General features: G+C 36.2%; 1 protein-coding gene across 7 annotated transcripts in view; it reads left to right on the top strand.

Moving 5' to 3' along the window:
- Positions 1 to 17,387, top strand: part of TTC7B (tetratricopeptide repeat domain 7B) — a 120,638-nt gene that overhangs the window by 79,996 nt on the left and 23,255 nt on the right. For 3 of the 7 annotated variants that reach the window (NM_001006484.4, XM_040701038.2, XM_040701039.2), the window contains 2 exons: positions 8,832 to 8,972; positions 14,398 to 14,600. In NM_001006484.4, the coding sequence (NP_001006484.2) occupies positions 8,832 to 8,972; positions 14,398 to 14,600 (344 nt within the window). Of the gene's footprint in view, positions 1 to 1,733; positions 2,913 to 3,192; positions 3,244 to 8,831; positions 8,973 to 14,397; positions 14,601 to 17,387 lie in introns of those variants that run through there. The other 4 variants (XM_040701037.2, XM_040701036.2, XM_046941784.1 and 1 more) reach the window with 3 other exon arrangements.

Raw genomic sequence — 17,387 nt, 5'->3', positions numbered from 1 at the left:
TTTTAAGTGTAGATTAACATTCATCCAAAGCAGTGAGCTTTTCAAGGACTTTCCCCAGGCTTTTCCTGAGGATCCAGTTTGCCATTGTGTCCTGAATCTTAGCTGTGGTGTTAGAGCTTATCTCTACTGTCAAAGAGTACAAGATTGGAAATTAAGAGTATGGGGTCCCTTTTTGCTTATTTTTCTTACAAAAGGTAATTATGATGGGTGGACCAGGGAGGGTCTTTTGTTGTTTTTTATTTTTGTTTCGGTTTGAGCTTTTAATTTTAGCAGAAGCAACCTTGTTACAATGCACATACTCAAATTCTGCTAAGGACTGCGTGTTGTATCTATACGGTAGTATCTATGTAAAAACTTCACGTCAGAGTTTGTCAAAAATTCCTTATCCAGACAAACATATAAAAATATTACAGTAGTTATGTTATGGTAACATAAAAATTCAAGTTTACCACGGTGTCTGAGTGAGAAAACTCGAGGTGAAAGAAACTTGCAAAAAAACAACAACAGGTAATAGATACTATTGATGATCCACATGTTAGATCTTTATCTGTTGATAGAACTCATTTCCAGTCTTTGGAAATGCAAAACTAAATTGGCATTTACAGTACTGAAGTGAGGTATACAGAAAAGCTGCTGGGGACAGAAATCTTTGCTGCCTTTCATGCAATACAGTGCTACCGTATGTATGCATTTATGTATGTATATACACATGAAAATGTGAAAACCTTCCCTTTCCTTACTTTGATTGCTGTCGGTGGAAATGATGATCGCCTTTCCTGTCTAGTCACTGCTTGACCAGTCTGAGTAACATGAAATGAGACCTAAAATTCAAATATGAAGCCTTTTATACTTGCAACTTTTTGCTTGTTTGTTTGTTTAAAAAAAAAAAAACATTTTATAATTCAGATAGCAGTTTTGGTTGCAAAGCCTCTTTTTTTTTTTTTTAAGGTATGTCAATTTAGCAAAAGTTGAAATTTGAACAATGGGTGATTAATTGAGGAATGGTTAAATGGTTCAGGCTTAAATTTTTGTAATCTTTGAAGTATAATAAGTACATATTCTGTATTTCTTACAAGGCTAGGCTGTTAATTCATTGGCCCAATGAAGAAATGTAGTTTGAGCTGATTTTCCATGAGTGACATATACAAGTCTGTACATATTACACAAATAAATAAATATGGGGAGGGGGGGAAGGGAGGGATAAAAGATTTTATTAATCACTCACTGAAGTAAAAATCTCAGAGAGGGGCAGACGGATTTCCTTTTTGAAGGTAGAAAAGCACGTGCAAATCACTTGAGATTTGATGGTTGACGATTTTGGGTGAAGTAAGTTGCACTCAATCTTTTTAAAATGAAATTATTCAATCTATTGTGTAGTCATTACAGTCCACCTAGTTTGCCATAGAAAGCAATAGTGGGATTTGTTCTTTATTTCCTCTTAGATATATTTTACAAACTCCTGCATTATAACAGAGGGAAAAAAATTCAGAACTACCTTAGTACAGTAGTGGAGTACATTATTGAGTGCAGCATTCGTTTTTTTTGTTGTTGTTGCTTTCAGAAGAAGTACAATTTAGTTCATGCAGAAGCCGTTTCCATCTCAAAGAATGGGGAAATAAGATCTTTGCCTTCTTTGACACCTATTAATGAGTCCATTAAACCCTGTTCTTGGATCTATTTCTTTCCCACCCCATACCCCACACCCTTATCATTCTCTTTCTTTCACTTTTTAGCCTCTGATACTTCCTCATCTTCTCTCTCAAGAACAGAGTCTCCTCTCCAAGTGTTTGTGTCTTCTCATCTTCCTCATCCTAAATCAGATACCTTTGTCTGGCCCCATGCAGCCTCTCCATGCTGTGACCAAGTTCCTGAGCCCTGTTCACCTTCTCACTGTAAATTGGTTTTCTCTTCCTGATGGATGTGTTTGTGCTGTATTTTTCTGATAATCTTCATAACTGATAAACCGTATTTAAAATAATTTAAGCTTCAACAGAGTGTGAGTAAAATCCGGCCTTTCAGATGTATGTCATTTAATACTGAACAGATTTTAAGAGTTTGTCCCGAACAGATTCTTTTAATGGTCCCCAAAGATGAAAAGTTACAGACCAATTTAATATTCTGTTCTCCTGACTGCTACAGAAGATGGTAGGTGTATTGTAGAAGAGGCTATTGTTACTGCTTTTTATCACAGCTGTAATTATTTTCATTGCTGGTGTCATTTGTCCAACAATTCTGTTCATTTCAAAGGATTTCTGTGTTAGTTCTTAATGATATCTAGATCCTTGATGTTAAAGCCTTTAGCTAGTTGCTTACAAACCTTCCCTGAAACTTCAAACTTTTCGACTTTTCAGCTTGAAATTCAGGAGAGCACTTCCTTTAGACTTCAGGAAATGTGTCCTAGAAAAGTTTGATTAAGTCTGACTCTTCGGGAAGCAGTTGAATAGCTGATTAATTTCTATCACACCTTTGAGAGCTGTTGAGTTGGACTTGCTCAGGCCTGCTCTAGAAATAGTACAGACAGCATTAAGCTGCATGTTCTTTGCAGTGCTACAAGAGAATAAACGTTACTCAAGAATGGAGGCAAATGGAATGAATGTAGAAGTTCATGCACGTATACCATTATGGAGAGCCCAAGTTTTCCATTTCAGTTTAAAGCTACTGTGTCCTTAGGGAAAGGAGCTTCCAACATACATGAAAAATAGTGGAACCATGAAAAAACAGATATTAGAGTCCTTTGTATAGTGTAAATAATATATGAAAGTCAAAGCTCTCTATCTTTGAATAAGTAAAAGTTTAGAAGTTTGCCTAGATTTTCATAGCTTTCTACTGTAGTTAACAGGACTGAAAATCTCATGTTCTCTCAGTTCTTTTTTTTTTTCTTCCCTCCTGGGGAAGAGCAAATAAAACTCTTTATATTAACTTGACTTCCAATTTCTGCTGAACAGGAACGTGATTTTAGTGGTGTAGCGAAGGTTCTATGAAAATATCTATGGTAAATAATAACTTCCTTTTTTTTTTTTCTTTTTTTTTCTTTTTTTTGTCATTTGGAACCTTGTAAACCTGATTTACAGTTTGAAGATTATCGGAAATCCTCTGGCTTTCTTGGAGTTCGTGGTTTTTATCTATTTATTGTCTTATTTATTCATCTCCTTTTTAGCTTGGATTTTAATTTGTGGTTTGATCTATTCAAAGGGAAGTCATCAGATGCTTACTTTCATGGTTTTTACTCCCTTTTTTCAGTTTGTAAGTAGTATTCACTCTGAAGTTCCATTAATTTCTTAAGGACTTAAATCACCTTTTCCTTCACCACAAAATGTACATGTTTTGTCCATCAGTAGAAGTTAATAGTGTGTAAGGCAAGGCTGATGCTCTTTGCTCATTCAGTCACCCTATGGGCTGTAAACTTACAAGATCTGAATGCACTCAACTAACATTTGCATTTAATAATTAAAGAGGCAGTATTCATTTCTAGAGGACTGCAACTAAAGATATTTTAGGAGGGTCTTGTATAACACAATGGCCAGCTGCCAGTATGTTGTACTACAGGAGATGTTTTGCCACATGTTCCTAAGAAGCATGTTGTTCTAAAAGGCAACATTGCAACTTTTGTCATGAGTCATAATAAACTACTACTTTCTCTTGTACGGGTTTTGCTTGTAGAATTAATCTCTTAAGTGTGTGCGTTAAAATAGTGAAATGATGCAAACAAACCAAATTAGAGAAAAATCAAGAGTATAGATCAATAAAAATAATTGCTGCTTTAACCCAGATGCAAAACCAACATTCTTTCCTTCTAACCAGTTATGTTATAAAACTGTATATTTGGCCTTGGATAGTAAATCTTGAATTTGTTTCCCTTAAAAAAAATAAGAAGAGATGTAAAACAGCATGTTTGACAGTGATGAAGCACTAGAAGTGTTTTTCAGAGAGCTGGAGTAATACTCTGTAAATGACATTGTCCATACCTCCTGACCTCCATAAGCACACAGCACATCTCCATGTATAACCATATTGAAAGTCCAACTAGATTAGTAATTTTTTATTTTGAAAGGTATTTCAGACACATAATTAATTTGATAGAAAAAAAAAAGTTGTCTAAACCTGCCAATTTGTTATATTGAATGAATCATTTCATGTTGTTTTCGTCCTGCAGAAGGTGCTGCCTCTTTCTATCATTTTTGCTTTGTTTAGCACAGTTCTCACTATGCCTCACCACTAATGTTCCTACTGGCAGCTTTGCGTGAATATGAAGTTGACAGTCACATGCTTTTTTCCCTCCTCATTCCTGCATGAGCATTGCTGTTGAAGCATTTTTCCTTTATATAAATGCTGAAACATATGATTGAAAACATGATAAATGTAAAACTGTCTTGCAATATACTTTTGTGGTATAAAAAGAAATCCTTTTTTGGTATTCTTGTCACTTGTTATGAATCTGTTTCGTGAAAGATGTCATCCATGTTGTTTTCTTTTACTCATTCATAGATGGCAAATTTGATGCAAATTGATTTAGTGACTCTCCAAGTACTGATTGAGTCTATATCTTAGTTCATATCCTTTAGGCAACATTGTTAAGAATTTCTGAGGGAATGACCAAGGAAAGAATGGAAAAAGTCAGGACACCCTTTCTGTTTACGTTACGTGACTTATAGTTGATATTTAAAAGATCAGTTTCATGCAGACTTTCCTGTATTTATTTTGAGAAAAGCCTAAAGAGAAGAGAAGAGCACTTTGTTGTTCTCAGAAATTGAACTGTAGGTATATCTTGGAAAACAAAGGGTTCCGTGTGAGACTGCTTTACTTCTTGATAAAATTTTATTTGTACAAGTCTGTTGGCAGGTCTTCTGTTTATATCACTGAATTGAAACATTCACACAATCATAGGTTGTTGCACAAATTATGCTAGTGTGGTGAGCAGAAATTCTGTGAATTCTGGCTAAATGTTACAGGAAGCTTTTTGGTTTAGAAACATTTTGTTAGGCAAATGAAGACATTCTGTCCCATTTTGCAATCTGCAGTGTAGTTGTTATTCCCTATGTCAGTCAGTAAATAATTTAAATGATATATGCTAGATTTTGCTAAGACAGTCCCTGTTTCACCATTTTCCCATTTAGTGTAAGAAGCCTAAGTAGATGGGATCAATTTTGGTGCTATAATTACTGATTCCACACCTCATCCTTTTGCATCCCAAAAGAGATGCACTTTGCTGCCTGTGGTTTGTTTATTTTTTTAAAGGGATTTTTTTTTCTTTATTCTTAAGTGTCATGCTGTAACGGCAGGTTTAGAAGATATCTTGGAAGGTCATGAATGTTTGTGTGCTTATAAGATAAGGTGAAGTTTCAAACAAGAGATTCCTACTGTTCTATTGAGTGTTTGAAGGAACATACAGCTAAGTGAGTTATAGTTGTTGCAGTGAAGATATGTTTGAAAATATGGACCAAGATGAGAATAATACAAGTAAGGCTGGGAAGGGAGAGAACTTAAGACAAAACCGTTGGGCAGCCCAGGGAGCTGCCTGTGTATTGAGGCCTCAAGCAAACTTTAAGCTTCACTTTTTACCCTCACAAACCTCTGTTGTATCTTCATCACTTATAATTGAGATTATTATAAATGATGCAATTATAATGTGATTATAAAGATCTCAGTCTGAGGACCCTGAGTGTAGAACGAGGAAGCTATTTCTTAAATAAGGGCTGAGTAAAATGTGGAGAAAGGTCAAAAGAAGCTTTTAGCACACAGGAAATGACTTCAGGTGATCTTTGGGTATGTACAAAATGAAAACTTATTCACTGTCTTTTAACACACAGAGCTAGAAATAAATCAGACGATGGCTAATTGTGACAAAGCTAAAGAAGCATTCAGGAGTTTATTGGTTAGAGCTATTAGTATGAGTGCAGTGTACCTGAAAAATGCCCAAATTGGGCACTGTGAAAAGACTGTGGTTATTTTATTTTTTTAATGAAATTTGTTTATTTTAAATATATATATTAAAATTATTTTATTTTAAAGTTTCTATTTTATTAAAAAAAAGAAAAAACAAAGATGCAGAGTTGTGGTAAAAGGTGCAGTGACTGCTGATTAGACATACAAGGCTGTTCTGGAAGTCAGCCATCCTCCTTTTGGAGACTGTATAGCCATGTGCCTGATGACTTTTAACAGCCACTGCAAGGAGGATTTTTAAAGAAACAAAATAAACCACAAACATTGGTGATTTTGTGCTGTCCAACATATTTAAGTTTTTGAGGCTTTTAAATAAGACTAAATCATGATGGATTTCAGAGGCTGGAATTTCTAAATACCTTTGTGGAATGTTGCATCATTTCTTTGTATTCTGCTTATAATACGCTTTTCAAACTTAAAGTAAAATAAATCTCTTATTTAGCACGTTGTTTAGAGATGACTTAAATTTAGCTGGTCATGCTGAATAATCTGCAGTCTTGAGTTTCTAAAACAGTTAAGTTACTTGGCACATGTCAAATTTTAGGATGTTAATGTTCACGGTGAATATATAATACGTTTTTATGTCATCTGTATTAATTTAGTGAAATATTAAATATTTTTAGTGGCTTGATTGAGACTCTTGAAGCCTAATACAGGGACCTTAAAGCCCACCCACTTCCATCCCTCTTCCATATGATCAGGGCTGCCCCCCACCAGATCAGGCTGCCCAGGGCTTCATCCAAACCGGGTCTGATGCCTCCAGGGGTGGGGTGTCCACAGCTTCTCTGGACAGCCTGTAACCCCTTTTCCTAACAAGCCGCTTTAATAATAACACTTTATGAAATATATCTTATAGAAATATATATACATATTTTTTAATTAAGAGACTTTTTTATTCTTCCATACAGTCCAGTTAATTACCATAGCAAACACTTGGTATCCAACCCGTCTTAACTCCGGCGTAGGTGGCGATACTTTCATAGTACTGCTTCTCATAGAAATTTCATCACACTGTAGTTCTTTTTATATAGAGATTGATATGCCACAAATTATAATAATAATGTAGTACCGTATAACTTTTATGGTTAAATACATACTGGATACCTAAAATCTAGCAGAACTTGTGGTCTGATTAGCAGCCAGTGTCCATGCTTTAGATTACAGAAAATAGAGGTTTTTCAAAATAATAAATCGAATGCTTGCTTTTCAGAAGGAAGGGATTAGAAGATGATATCCTTTCCACCAGCAAATCACACCTTTTTTTTAAAAAAAAAAAAAGGAAAACTGCTGAATTGCTGAAGAGACTCCTTTGCTATGAGTTGCAGTGGAGGTGTAACAGGTGACAGGCTGCAGTGGCGTGCATTTACAGTCACGGAGGGGAGACTGGAGTTTATTTATGGTACCTTTGGCTGATGCTTCTTTTCAGATGTGCTCCATATGCTTCTTGCTTAGACTTCCATTTTGCCTTTCTTTGGAAGTCTTTAAGATATACAGAAACGTCAGTGAATGTTCAGGGATGCAGACTGCAGTGCGACTTCTCTCATTAACCAGCAGAGGAAAGCAAACTCCACAGCCAGATGCTCTTTCAGGACTCTGGCAATTCCTTGTTCAAAACAGCATAAGAAATACTGATTACGTCCTGTGCTGTTTTTCCCTTGTTTCTGTCAGTTCAGGGAAACATGATGTGTGCTTTCAGACAAAATTTCCCTTACAACTAATTTGTGTACTAGGAACTCCTACTTTTCTAATCTGCTGATATGTGTTGTTGCACATAAGAATACATGTTTCCCATGAGAACCTCCTTCTCGTTACAATTCTCAGTAAAGCTGTGATATCAAGAGTCAAGTTTTTATTCATTGTTTAACTGTTAGTGCTGAGCTTACGGGAGATGTGCCTTCAACCTGTACAGGATTCAGGACTTTTATTGGGTTACCTGCCCTTGTTGACCACTACAGATATGTGACTGGGCTTAGAAGACTTCTTACCTGACTCAATATGGAATATTTTACTTCCGTTATCTATTAATCAAGGCCTGGTCAATCTGAGATTTTGGAAATCGTAATCATAAAACAACAAGAGGTGCACTGAAGGTTAGATGACAAAGAGTATAGCTTAAAATATCCATAGTCTTGATTTAAAAAAATAAAAATACTGCTTTTATATCAAAACTAAGAATACTGTCAATAACTGGATATGCAAAGTACCATTGTCATTAGGTATTTTCTTGTCCTAGGAGATTTTTCACTACTAGTACTTGGAAAAAGGTAGTATTTGCCAGCGATGTTCTAATCTCACTTGGAAATGCTTTGTTTTAAGGGAATTACCCAAAGCAACTTTGGGGATGTTCTTCCTGCAAGGGATATTTTACCAGAAGGCATTTTAATTCAGTCTTCCTGAATAGCTCAGGTTTACATTCAGAGCAGTTTAATTGTGTATTTGTGCTGGGGTTTGTTGTGATCATCTCGTATACTTTAACTCTTTTTTTAACGCTGTTATTAGTCTTAAAATAGTCATCTAATTACTAACGTCAAAGTGCATGTAGCTAACTGAAGATTACAGTGTATAATACCATCACAAACCTTTTTTTAGATTGTAGGTTGCCACAAAAGAGACGTTGAGTTTAACAGAGAATATCCAGAGCAGCAACACAAATATGTGCCATGTTGAGCATGTTTTTAGCATGGAATCCCATGGAACAGTGTAAAAGCTTTTGTAACGGGGAAAATTAATCTGCCATTTTGAACATTTCTCCACAATGACACATGTAAATAGAATGTAAAGGTGTCTGGGGTAAAACCTGTTATGAAAAGGCTTATGATTAAATGTTTTATGCAGCATGTTTGACTTTTATTCTTTTTCTGATTTGTAATTTTTAAAAATTACTTGTACAGGTTCGATCCATGCGACTTCAATAGCAGCTTCCAGAGTGGAGCAAGCACTGTCTGAAGTTGCTTCATCTCTGCAGAGCAGTGCCCCTAAACAAGGTCCCCTGCATCCTTGGATGACTCTAGCTCAGATATGGCTTCATGCAGGTACCATGAGAGAAAAATATTTCTTGTTCCTTCCCATCCCATTTATTGCTAACTCTGTATGTGACAGGAAAAAAAGGGTAGCAGCCTTTTACTATAAAGCAACGTGTCCACTGCAGCTGTGGCTATGAGCTGTTCAGCTCTCTTCTTTCTGGCTTCATTGATGTGAAAGACCCAGTATTGTTTGTCTAAATGTGGGGTGTTCTCCAGCGGGTTTGTTACTGTTATGCTGCTTCTAGCCTCAGGCTACAGGGTAAGTCAGTATCACAAGTGGCTGCTGTATAAAATTTTAATCAGATAACGATGACGCAGTGTATTTTTACATTGTTACAAATATCTCCTGTGCTTTTGTTTTGATTGATACATGCAGCAGGAAGGTGTTATTTAGAAATCAATCAGCAGTTGGTTTTTTTTACTTAATTCTGCTCTCAGACTTGAGCATTTTTCAGTGGCAGAAGTATTTTTTCATTATATTCACTGTATACTGTATAGACATGACACATTTCCTATTGTGTTTACTGTAACTGGTAACCATGTGTTAAAACATTCCAAGATGTATTTCATCTTGTATATATGTGTTGCTAAGCTTTCTTTCAGGAGGAATTGTATATTATTTTCCAAAGTGCTGGAGTTCAAATCATTTGGGAATTTCTTTTAATAAGAAATATTCATGTCTACATTCTATGTACAATGCTGCATTTCTTGCCATTTTAATTTACGTCTTTTGCATTAACAGTTCTTTTATGTGAAGGTCATTACAGAGCAGTGGCTCCCAGTTATTAATTACTGTTTCAGGGAAAAAAACACCATATGCCAACAGGAGATTGGAGAGAACAGTGATAGTGATTGATAACTGACCTCATTTGGGGGAGGGAATGTTCCTCCAAGGCCACTTAGATTAAAAACAGAACAAGGCTCACCAAGGCATGCTGTAGTCACCTGCCTTGCAACATGGCCTTACTGACTGTAAATATTTATAAACCATCACAGATGGCCATCTACAGTAACTCTTAGCATCTGCAATGCTGTAATTCCTCATCTTTCCGTGACAGTTTATTCAGTCCACACAAATGACTGCTGCTGTTTCCTCCACAAAGGAGGGGTCGGGATGCTCTTTGCTGGTTTCTTTGTAGTCCACAGCTTGGTCTTTGGCTGTGCTGCACAGTTCACTTTCCTCTATTAAAAATTCCTATCTATGTGAGCATCTGTAGGCCATAGTCTGATCCTGGCAGGAGGTAGCACAGGTGAGAAGTGGGAGTGAAGTGTGGAGCAGAGGAAAAGATCCAGGGGAAGGACACAGCAAAGTGTAAAGAGCATGCAAACTCTTTGTCTATAGAGATCAATGAAAGGAAAAAGCAAACAAGCAAAGATCAATCAAGAGATGAAGGACAGTTGCTGTCAGTCTTCAGAGAAGGTTCTTTCCTGTAGAAACATTCATTCCGAATGAAGTTTATTCCAAGAAGCACAGTACAAAGCAGATAAAGGTATCTTCATCTGTATATATGGGATATTTTCACAGAAAGCAGCCATAAGATTACTTAACCTGAAACACGTGTTCTTTAAATCAAAATGAAGACTTAGCATTGGGAAATTGATTGCTTTTTGAAAATGGTGCCATGTTGAACTGTCTGACTCCCTGCATAGATATGCATTGTTTTACTTCTTAATCTTTAATGTGCTTTATTTTTTTTTTTTTTAATGAGGATGTTGGATTATAGAGATATGAAAAAGTTGTGTGAATAGCAGGTATGACAAGTTAAGTTTTAGAGGTGTGTGTTTACCTGAACCATTATATATAGTGGAGAAGGAGAGAACATATTTTTTTGTTTCGATATAAACTGTCATTCCAGGTGTCATGAGCATAAATGAATGTGGCATTCAGTCCGAAGAAGTTGATTTTGCAGACAGTAACTGGCTTTAGATTTCTCATCTTGTGTTTACAAATGAACTCCTCCAGCCTTTCATCTCTGATCAGACAATGTAAAAGCAGAAGTTCAGACTTACTTTAAATATGAAAACAAAGCAAAACTTTTTCAGTTCTTTGGTGTAATGTTATTAGAAACAGATCTACCCTAAATGAGCAATGGCTGTGATGGTTGCTTGAGACATGCATCAAGACTGAACTCAGCAATGCTATGGAGCTTGACTGAAAAGTAGATTGTTTTGCTGGTAAAACAGAAGCATAATGCTGGAAGGGTTTGAGCCGGGGGGGAGCTTAAGGGCATTCTCTGAGTGGAGAGTGCAGGCGCTGAGAAGTGGACGTCAGCCTTGGCATCTGGTTTCTCATCAAACTGCTTCTCCTCTCTGAAATTTTCCTATGGAGTCATCTGGCACTGTCAGTTTTCTGCAAGTGGTTTATTTGAAATTACCATGTTGTTCTTTAACTTTTTTCTCGGTTTGAAGTAATTTCTATTTTAAGTAAACTGCTCTGTATTTTAAGGCATGTCCTTTGTCTTGTATACATCACATGAAATTATCTTGAAATAAACAGCTCCGGATACAGATAGTTCTCATATTAACTCTTAAGCTTAGCAGCTAGCCAGAAGTTCCACATTCTATTCACTCTTTCGTAGTTTTCCAAATTTCCCTAGGATTTAATTTACTGTATAGGAAAGGGCTACTGTATATTCTGGCAGAATTGTAGCAGCATAACTTGAAGTTCCTTAGTCCAGAAGGGAATTACTTAAATAACTACATTTTAGGGAGGCTTGTTAATAATTGTCAAGTTACTGTGCTATGGCTGATGAGCAGCGCTGCAAAATCTGTATTACAGTACAGTATCTTTATAAGCAGTGTTGTAACCTGCACTGGCTAGTGTTAAAAGCCTGAATTGCTTCCCTACTTATATTCTTTCAAGGAATACAAAGTTCCAACTGCAGCCTGTTAAGTTAGCCAAACAATGCATATTTTTTACTCTTCAATTCTTGTGGCAGCAGATGAAAATGACTTAAGTAGATGATTAATTTCTGCATGTTATATGCTGATTTTTATAGCTTTTACTTAGCACCTTTTACAGACTGCTCCATTATGTCTCTGTGCATGTCTCGTGGTATGCTTCTCCTCCCTTCTCCCTCACCTTACATCTGAAAGTATGAGCCACAGATCTCATAGGTGCATTAAGCCTTCAGGGTGGTGTTGAATAAGTAGTTCTTTGGGTTGTTTTTTTTTGTACTTCAATCACTCACAACATATAAATTACATTTCTCCTAACTATTTTCATTGGCAACTCGAGAGTGTTTATTTTAGTGTTTCAAGTCTGATACTGGAGAAGAAACAATAAAACAAGGAGAGGCCAAGTGAATAGCACTGAAATAATACAGTGTCTTCTATTCCCACTAAAATCTTGTTCATTTTGTAGTAATACTGACGCGTAGGTTTTGGAAAAGCACTTCAGAAACAAACCACTCAGAACTTTAAAATATATATCTCATATATATATATATATATATATATATATATAACTCAGAACTTTAAAATATATATCATATATATATATATATATATATATATATATATATATATATAGAACAAAAACAAATAACAAAAATGAAGCAACCTCACAGTAGAATTCATATTTTATTCTCAAATTATGGCAACAACTTCATTTTTGGAGGCTACCAACGGTTAGAAAAGTCAAATCCAAGGAAAAATGAATTTCTTCCACCATTAGCTTTTGATTTCTAAATTTTATACCTTCACTCTCTTCCAGGTTTGCTATTTTCCAGTTATATAATGCCATCTCTGACTACATCTGGTTCTTCTGTTTCTGGATCTGCAGTTTTATGTGTTAGTTATTCAGAGTAGTTGAGAGATTTTTCCATCAAACAGAATGTTATTAACTTGCTTTTGAAAATATACTGCATTCATCCAGATGTCCACATGGATATACTATTTATGCTAGGTAGAATGTGTCCTGTGAAATCACTGAGTCATCCAAGCAGCAAAAAAAGAGTGCTCTTCTGGTAAAAATGTCTCTTCTTCTATCACCAGGATAGAAGATTTCTCAAAGTGAAAAACAGGAATTACTCCAGCAACTCTAGAGGCATCAATGAGAAACTAGAAAATGAATAATACTGCAAGTCTATTTCTTGCTAGTCATTGTTACAAAAGGGTTATGATTTTAAATATTAACAAATAGAAATATATGCTTCTTTTGATATTAGCAAGAGATAAAATATAAACGTATCGCATGGAGGTGATACATTGTGCTGTACTGAAGTTGACTAATGACGGATACCAACTAGCAAGTCTGTTTGATGCAGCTATCGCAGAAGGAAGCTCCTTCAAAGGCAGACCAGCATCAGCCCCAGCCAGAAGTTAAACACAACTCAAACTCCACTCCTGCAGTGTGAGGTCCTGATCTCACAGCCCTTAACCGAAGATGGGCACCCTGCACTGGGCAGTGAAAGAAGCGTGTCCTGGACAGGGCGAGCTGGCCTCACTGTTCTGATGAACGTTTTCATTTAATTCTTAGATATTAAGACTTCTTTTGTACAGTGTGATACAATAGAATACAATCATACAATTTGAGGCTCAGTTTTTTGGGGTCTGTACTAAGATAGAAGAACTGCATATCTCAACTCGGAAGCTTTAGTATCTTTTGTTTGTTGGTTTGTTTTTGCTGTTAGTCCGTTCACTCTTTCAGCAAGAGATTATCTTAATCCAATGGGATTGTGAAATATGCAGTGTTGATCAGTGCCTTGAAGGCAAATACTTCTTCTACTGTTAGTTTGTTAATCACTTGCTGAATTACCCTTTTTTTCCTGCAGTCAGTCTGATTCAGTCAACTGTCAGGCTATCCAGTGCTTTCTTTGGGAGTGATTTATGTTAAATTAAATACACCTTTTGTATCTATGAGATATGAACCAAGTTCTGTCACTGTGCTGAATAAGCATTTCACAGTTCTGCTACCTTAGCTAGGAAACATTTCTCGTCAAATACATTGTATTTCTTTAAAAAGATTTTTGCTCTGAAATAGGTTACTGAACCAGACTTGACATATAATGATTGGTAATTGGAGCAATTGCTATTTCTTCCTTAATGGCTGATATGGAATTCAGAAAAGCCCATTATTAGTTCCATGCTCTTACATTCTGTAAGGATCACTGCAGCTTTGTGTTGGGCTCACTGTTCTTTAATTGTACAAGAATACTGCACTTCTCATGTTTAAAAATAAAGTAAAAAATCCCAGGCTTCATTTAAAAATAACCATGAAGAGTTTAAAAAAGACCGCAAAGGGTTTTCTGGTGTTTAAAGCAGCCATTTAAAACAATTTATGTAATAGTTTCTCGTAAGCTGAAAGATTTCTTAAGTGAAATGGCCTTTGCCTGTTATGAAACAATATGTAGACACGGCACTTGTTAACTCATCTGGTTATGGTGTGATGATGCAGGAATCATTCATTAGTCCTCATTCTTTCCTTCCACAGCTGAAGTCTACATAGGAATTGGGAAGCCTGCTGAGGCCACTGCATGCACCCAGGAAGCAGCTAATCTCTTCCCGATGTCACACTATGTGCTTTACATGAGAGGCCAGGTGGCTGAACTTCGTGGAAATATTGATGAAGCCAAACGGTGGTATGAAGAGGCCTTATCTATTAGTCCTACTCATGTGAAAAGCATGCAAAGGCTGGTAAGTCTTGAGTTCATGTTGGTAGATTCTTCTATTGCCACTAGTGATATTGGATTGGGAGACCTTAACAAACTTGGTATGGCTACCACATAGCTTATATGAGTTTCAGATCTAATTAGAATCTATACTCTTATCAAAATACGTAGGTCACTCTGAAAGTGATGCCTTCAATTTATTTCCTTGGAAACTACAGCAGATACAAAGAGCACAATGGCACCGCTTGGTAGAACAGATTCCCAGCTATAAAAAGCTACTTTTCAACACAGTCACCACCAATTAGCTATGTATTTTTGCCAGCAATGAACAGGAGCCTTCATGCCATTGTCATAAAAATCTGCACTAGCAGGGGTGATCTTCTGTCACCACTTCTGGAACACACCACACACTGCTTCACTATGCTCACACTCAGTGTTTAATCTCTATAAACATTCAGTTAGCATCAGTGAATATCAATGGGTATAATTTTTCTGTGTGGAGGAATTTGGAGACACCCCTTTCCTTCCTATGCCCTCCCATGTCAGATGCCATTTTGTCAGACTGCCCCTCTGCTGCCATTGATCACGTGGCAATGTAATCTAATGGAACGTTGGTGGAAAAGTTCAGCCTCTACTGCCGTACCATCAACATTTACCTCTGATGTCATGGGCCAACATAATAAAAATATGAGGCATTACTTTTGGAGCATCCCTCATAGTTTTGAGAGCAATCTTTTCTGGCTTTTCATTCTCTTCTCTGTGTTTTGAGCATGAAAAGATTATGGAGGCAGTGAGTAGTTATGCCCTAACAGACTGTAGGAAAGAGAAATTATTTGCATCGACTTAATATTCATAGAATCATAGATATTCAGAGCCATTAAGAAATAAAAGTGGATTGTGTCAGGAGAAGAGTTAGACACTGTGGTCTAGAGGAAAGACACTTCATTCTAATTCTATTGTAAAAGTGGAGTTCTTCACATTGATGCAATGTACACCTTTGTGCTGTGTGATTTCTTAGGTCTTTGAATTGTAGAGAATCGATCATGTGCTCCAAAAAATGTGTATCTTTAATTACAAAGGTGCCATCCCCAGTATGACTGTACATGTTTGTTTATATAATTTTATACATGCTCACACATTTATTCTTACTACATTAGGACAACTTCTTTCTCTTTCATCCAGCAAAGCAGAATAGCTACCATCAGCATCTCTTGCTCAGTGTTTTTGTTGAGTGAGATAAGCTGGTTTCTGCCGAGGCACTTATGAATTATTCACAGAAATTTCTCATGCATCCCCAGGGGGAACATATGAGACAAAAGATCAGATAGGAAGACAGCGCAGATAAAGTTTTTTGTTTCACCTTTTCAGCGTTTCAAGATATATGAGCCTACTGACAAATGCTGAGAGGTTAATTTTTCTGAGGACAGCAGAACCTAAACCAGTCAACCTAAACCAGTGTAGTTCAGTGAAAATGAAGGCTTACATTTTTTCTGAGTAGCTTTTCCTCCTTCTCTGAATCCACCTGGTAATAAATGGTCTGCAAACACTCAGTGCTCTATTAGCTGCTGTGAGAGACTTGAGACATGAAAATTCTGTTCTTTCAGCCTGGAATACCTTCTTATTGTCTTTTCAGTTTGAGACAAATACATGCAATCTGGAAGAAATCTATTCACTTAAATGATTAAACTCTCTTTAAGCATTCTCATAATTTAAAATCTTGCTTTTAAAAGCTTTTTCTATTTCTCTAGACATTTTCTGTATTAAGATATTGTTCTGAATACATGCGGAGAGATTTATGCTGCTTAGATACAAATATTAGAGATGTACACTTTTAAAAATACTAGCTCGTGTCATTCAGTGTAGGAAGAAGTACAGGAGTCCGCATTGTTCTCATCTTTTGACAATTACAAAATTATTTTGAGGGCGACATTTACACTGTTTACTGTTGCAATGCCTGCATGCAATACTACTGTTGCAGTGTACCACTTACCTTAGAGTTTAGGTTTGTTTAACAAGCTGTATTTATTCATTTATTGTTTGACAAATACCAGTTATAGGTCATAATAGCTTTATTTATAAAATACAGTAAGAAAGAAATGAGGTGAATTGATGATGTAGGAGGTTCTTACTTGTACCATACGCATCCAGGCCTAAATCTTCAAGTAACATACTTGAAATAGTTAAAACTTGAAACCAGTTTGTATGGTTTTTTTTTTCTTTTAATTACAATTTTAGAATGATTGACATCTGATACTTGGTTCAATTTAAATTGAAAACTTCTTGACATTAACATGGTTCTTTGATTTGAGATACTCTGTATAGTTGGCCAGAGGACAACAATAATGGCGCGTTGGGAATATACACAATTTCTCCTTTTGCAGTCTCCTTTTAGTGGTACATTACTCTGGTTAAGGATAATAAACTAATAAAGCTAGATAAAACATCTTGGATTGGTAAAAATGGTAAGATCATCTTCTAAATAAAAGAGATCACATTGCTTGTAAAAATAAAAGTGCCAGTGAATTAGAAACAAGTATCTAGGAAGAAAAACTGGTTTAGAACAAGAATTGAAGGAGTAAGAAAAACAGAAGGAATGAGCAATAGTGTGAAAATTGGAGCAGTTAAGAGTGGGGGAAAGTGTTCACCAAGGAAACAGTAACGATACAAGAGAGGGTTTGGAAGGAGAGGTTAACTCTTGCTAGTATTTGCCTTATTAGTGAAGTGCCTAAGACGACATGACACAAAACTGGGAATGGGATTCTTGTTTAGCTGTGTTATGTACTCAAACTTATTGGGAAATCGAATGGATTGG

The sequence above is a fragment of the Gallus gallus genome, chromosome 5 (genome assembly GCF_016699485.2).
Source record: "Gallus gallus isolate bGalGal1 chromosome 5, bGalGal1.mat.broiler.GRCg7b, whole genome shotgun sequence".
NCBI classification, from domain to species: Eukaryota; Metazoa; Chordata; class Aves; order Galliformes; family Phasianidae; genus Gallus; species Gallus gallus.
Note: the sequence above shows the minus strand (reverse complement) of the source record. Positions and strands in the feature narration are given on the sequence as shown.